At 48.3% G+C, this 5,000-nt stretch overlaps 3 protein-coding genes and 1 pseudogene across 4 annotated transcripts in view; all 4 read right to left on the minus strand.

Annotated features, from left to right (window-relative positions):
• The window catches only part of LOC311123765 (histone H4), a gene marked incomplete at both ends in the record, with an annotated part of 312 nt that extends 99 nt beyond the window's left edge, over positions 1 to 213 (minus strand). The window contains one exon of the mRNA XM_084198001.1: positions 1 to 213. This exon is cut by the window's left edge and continues 99 nt beyond it. Within this exon, the coding sequence (XP_084054127.1) occupies positions 1 to 213 (213 nt within the window).
• Positions 214 to 2,817: 2,604 nt separating this feature from the next.
• Positions 2,818 to 3,367, minus strand: LOC311123768 (histone H3.2-like; annotated as a pseudogene). Its single transcript has one exon. The product of its transcript is annotated as a histone H3.2-like (transcript).
• Positions 3,368 to 3,706: 339 nt separating this feature from the next.
• LOC311123769 (histone H2A) lies at positions 3,707 to 4,093 on the minus strand (the record flags this gene model as incomplete). Its single annotated transcript, XM_084198004.1, has 1 exon — positions 3,707 to 4,093. One exon carries the CDS (start codon positions 4,091 to 4,093, stop codon positions 3,707 to 3,709), a length of 387 nt encoding a protein of 128 aa, XP_084054130.1.
• Positions 4,094 to 4,912: 819 nt separating this feature from the next.
• The window catches only part of LOC311123761 (histone H1-like), a gene marked incomplete at both ends in the record, with an annotated part of 624 nt that continues 536 nt past the window's right edge, over positions 4,913 to 5,000 (minus strand). Inside the window, one exon of the mRNA XM_084197997.1 lies at positions 4,913 to 5,000. This exon is cut by the window's right edge and continues 536 nt beyond it. Within this exon, the coding sequence (XP_084054123.1) occupies positions 4,913 to 5,000 (88 nt within the window).

Consider the following 5,000-nt stretch of genomic DNA (forward strand, 5'->3'; position numbering starts at 1 on the left):
GACTGCGTCACGGATCACGTTCTCCAGGAACACCTTCAGGACACCGCGGGTCTCCTCGTAGATCAGACCGGAAATACGCTTCACGCCGCCGCGGCGAGCCAGACGGCGGATAGCGGGTTTGGTGATTCCCTGGATGTTATCGCGGAGAACTTTGCGGTGACGCTTGGCGCCTCCTTTTCCGAGTCCCTTGCCGCCTTTGCCTCTTCCGGACATGGTGTGTTCGCTAGTTGAGTTCAAGTGAATGAATGATTTCAGCGCCGGTGCGCGGTGCGCTATTATCTGCGTTTGGTCGACCTGATTGAGGCCGGCGGCACAGAAAGCGCGCCTCTGTTATATGTTCGGAGGCGTTGCAAAGGGGAGGGCGCTCGTTCTAGGGGACTAGGGAGGAGCGATTTCAAAGATGACGTGAAAGCAACTAACGTGCGCGGGAAACATACTCAAATACTGATATAGGCTATGTGGAACACAAGGCCAAACTGTGACAACTGGGAGATCAGCTAGTACACTGTGTCCCTCTCCTCATATTGTTGTTGTTGTTGTTGTTGTTGTTGTTGTTGTTGCACCTGATTCTACTCATTGAGGACTTGGTAATTTAGGTGACAGGTTGTTCAATCAGCTGTGGCTGTCCAGGCCTACAAGAAAAATGGGTCCTGTTGGGGGTAGCCTACTCTACCGCTGGAGTTGGGAAACACTGAAATGGAAGGGGGACACGCAGTGAGCAAAACTCCTAACCACATAAAAACACAGACACTTGAGATCATTAAGAGCTATAAGGAGTCCATCAACTACCTGGTCAGTCAAGTCATATAGGGGGGGATTTCATGGCCACCTGCTGGAGCAGAAGTCATGTTTGCCAACACTGGCCTTAAAATCATTAAATTTAGGAGCTATAAGGAGTCCATCAACTAACTGGTCAGTCAAGTCATATAGGGAGGGATGTCATGGCCACCTGCTGGAGCACAAGTAATGTTTGCCAACACTGGCCTTAAAATCATTAGGAGCTATAAGGAATAAATCAACTCATCATTCAAGTCATATAGGGAGGGATCTTAGCACCACCTGCTGGATCAGAAGTACCCTTCACCGTAGGCACAAGAGAGCCATCATCTCTCAACCGGTGCAATTTCCATAAGTATGTGGTAATAAAACAAACAACGACAGCTCCTCATATAGGCAGTGGTTTCACACATTTTTCTCCAAGATGTTCAAACGTTCATAGATGACCAGCAGGGTCAAATAATAAGCACAGTGGTTGTAGAGGTTGCAACAGGTCAGTCAGTACATCAGGAGTAAATGTCACTTGTTGTTAGTGTTGTAGTTCCTATTTCTACGGTGTTGCCTACCTGCAGCAATCATGATTTACCTGCAGTGTTGATTGCAATTACGTAATTTGTCAACTCATAATAACAGATGTTTTGCAAACCGTTGATGTTTAAATAAATGGATTCCCGGTGTCCGGATACCTTTTCTCTTAAGGGATGTGATTGAGTGAATCCAAAGTAAGTTGGTCTAAATACATAATAGGATGAATCATTCAGGTAAAATAACACAATGTCTATTTGAGTCGAATCAACGTAATATAATCCTTTTTACGTCTCTATCATCTTTACTCAATGTATTGGACCACATCAACTCAACTTACTCAAGCTTATCTACTCATAAAAACAAGCAAAAAGATCTACTCAACAATATGACGTGTGCTTTTGTTGACTGTAATAGCTTGAGTACATTCCACAAAGTCATTTTTTACAGTGTATCTAAAGACACGTTTGTTGTGGTGATGCACTTTTTCTTTGACGTTGAACTTGCATTGAACAGACAAATCCATTTCGTTACAACCCTTTTGTAGTATGACTTAGGAATATTTGTTGATGATCCTAATGTCTATGCGTGAATAGTGATTGGTTGTTGGTGAAATATTGCTGAGAACCCATCATTTCCTGGCCTTTTTTCACTATTGAGCTATTTTGAAACATTTGTTTTGCTATTGGATTCATAATGGTGACCTGGGACAAGTAATTAGTGAAACCAGAGTTCAGCAGTTGCCATTAAAGCGATCGAACCAAGTCATCCTAATAGGCTAGTATTAGCCTAAAGCAGGGTTTCCCAAACTCGGGCCACATTTTGGGAGTTTTTGCCCTAGCACTACACAGCTGATTCAAATAATCAACTCATCATCATCAAGCTGGGAGTATTAGAATCAGTTGTGGAGTGCTAGGGCAAAACGCAAAACGCGCACCCCTTGTGGACCCCAGGACCGCGTTTGGGAAACGCTGGCCTAAAGAGCAAATGCTGAAAGGGACTCACCATGAGGTGCAGTACCCACATTTAACCACAAGATGGCCTCCGTGCTCCATTGTAAAGTTTGGGCCTCTGCATGAGTCTCTCAGCAGCACTGCAACATGGGACTTTCAAAGTAAGTTGGCATGCAATGTTTTTTCTGGACTGCATGCAAGGCTATTATTACACACAACTAATAGTGTCAATTATTCATCTGAACACAATTCTTGTTACTATTCGGCCTATATTATCACTCGTTTCTTTTTCCCCTCCTTTGTAAAGCATTTTACTGTGTTACTATATAGTTCAAAGGAAGTGGATGATGCCAGATGGTTGTGTATATACACACACACAAACATTGAAGCTAGACTTCAGGCAACTAAAAAGGTGCAATACGTAGCTTTTAGACGTGTTAGTGAACAACATACATGGTGGCTAATGTAGAGGTGCGTGTATACATGGAACAATTGTGCCTTTTTGATGGAAATATGGAGGTGGCTCTTAAAAGGGGGATATTCGAGTTCAGGTCATCCTCATTTATGCGCGCTCTCCGCGAATACGGCGGGCCAGCTGGATGTCCTTGGGCATGATGGTCACCCGCTTGGCGTGGATGGCGCACAGGTTGGTGTCCTCGAACAGGCCGACCAGGTAAGCCTCGCTAGCCTCCTGTAGGGCCATCACGGCGGAGCTCTGGAAGCGCAGGTCGGTCTTGAAGTCCTGGGCGATTTCTCGCACCAGGCGCTGGAAGGGCAGCTTGCGGATGAGTAGCTCAGTGGACTTCTGGTAACGACGGATCTCTCTCAGAGCCACGGTGCCGGGCCTGTAACGGTGAGGCTTCTTCACACCGCCGGTGGCCGGGGCACTCTTGCGAGCAGCCTTAGTGGCGAGCTGCTTCCTGGGGGCTTTGCCACCGGTGGATTTGCGAGCGGTTTGCTTGGTTCTGGCCATGGCGCTGCTCTGACAGTCGGGAGTATAGCCTCGAAATGCCTATGTGAAGTTTATAAAGCCGGCAGTGGCGCCTGCTGATTGGACACCATCTCCCCACCACCCCGATTGGCCCGTTTCGCAGGCCTCCTCCGTTGGCCATTGGACGGGAGGCCCGGCCTCTCCAAAACTCAAACTCCCGGTGCGCGCGCAATAGGACGCCGCCGGCCCTTTACGCGCAATAATAGTCGCCAAAGTCAAGAGTGACAGCTTATAGGCACGTATCATCTAATGCTAGCCTGCTATGGCAAATGAGGCCAAGTAGGTGTTGTTGTTCATGCAAGGCCTCATGTGGGCACAGAATGTCGAAATAGTTGTGTATACACCCACTCAATGTATTGCGGTCATAGAAAGGTACTTTGCGCTTTTGGAGAGCTAGGTGGTTGGCTCTTAAAAGAGCCTTTGGGGGTTGAGTAGTCAAGTTGAAGTCGCAGTAGCGAATTTACTTGGCTTTGACTGCCTTCTCGGTCTTCTTGGGGAGTAGGACTGCCTGGATGTTGGGCAGCACACCACCCTGAGCGATGGTCACACCGCCGAGCAGTTTGTTCAGCTCCTCGTCGTTACGGACGGCCAGTTGCAGGTGACGGGGGATGATACGAGTCTTCTTGTTGTCACGGGCAGCGTTGCCGGCCAACTCCAGGATCTCAGCAGTCAGGTACTCGAGTACGGCGGCCAGGTAGACTGGTGCGCCAGCGCCCACACGCTCGGCGTAGTTGCCTTTGCGCAGCAGCCTGTGCACACGGCCCACGGGGAACTGGAGGCCAGCACGGGATGAACGGGTCTTTGCCTTCGCCCTGGCCTTGCCTCCGGTTTTGCCTCTTCCGCTCATATTGGTAGCTTGAGAAAGTCACAGAAAGTCTGAATGAGCCGCTCGCCACTTCGAGAGCCGTACATATACCTCGCCACAAGAGGCAACGATTGGCCACCGGGCCGGTGTGGCCTTATCCAATTGGAGCGAGGGACAGACAGATGGACAGACAGACAGCCCTAAGCCGGTTCCCACCCACAGGCAGCGAGTGAGAGGCTACTTTGTTTCCCTCCGACTTTGTTACTTTGTGTCATTTCGCGTGAGCGCCAAAATGTCCGAAATGACATCCACACATTATTTCTCTCCAAATGGGAAACAAACAGCTGGTGAGGGTGCACTCTTGAGTTTGAAATCGAAGCCACTATAGTATTGTTATTGTTATTACATGGCACTTGTAACACATCACAGCAGCCTGCCTCTGAACGGGAATAGCCCAGTGGCTCATATATAAAAATGGCTGTTGAGGGTGCACTCGTGAGTTTCAATTCGAAGCCACTATAGTATTGTTATTGTTATTACATGGCACTTGTAACACATCACAGCAGCCTGCCTCTGAACGGGAATAGCCCAGTGGCTCATATATAAAAATGGCTGGTGAGGGTGCACTCGTGAGGTCGAATTTCTGAGCCATTTTGGCCCTCTATTATATGCCTCTCCCTTCGCACACACCCAGAGTGGGACAATGTTGTGTGCGTAAAAGTAGCCTAGTGTGCGTAATTTCTTTTCCACGACAGGTAGTACATGGAAATCAATGCGCTTTCTATGGAAAGAGGTGGGTGGCTCTTAAAAGAGCCTTTTGTGGTACAACATGTATCGAGTAGAACACTGTTTGTAATAGGTTTACTTCTTCTTGGGGGCTGCCTTCTTGGCCTTGGCTGCCTTGGGCTTGGCGGCTTTGGGCTTGGCTGCCTTTGTAGCCTTCTTGGGG

The sequence above is a fragment of the Coregonus lavaretus genome, assembly GCF_964263955.1.
Source record: "Coregonus lavaretus genome assembly, contig: HAP1_SCAFFOLD_3497, whole genome shotgun sequence".
Classification (NCBI taxonomy): domain Eukaryota; kingdom Metazoa; phylum Chordata; class Actinopteri; order Salmoniformes; family Salmonidae; genus Coregonus; species Coregonus lavaretus.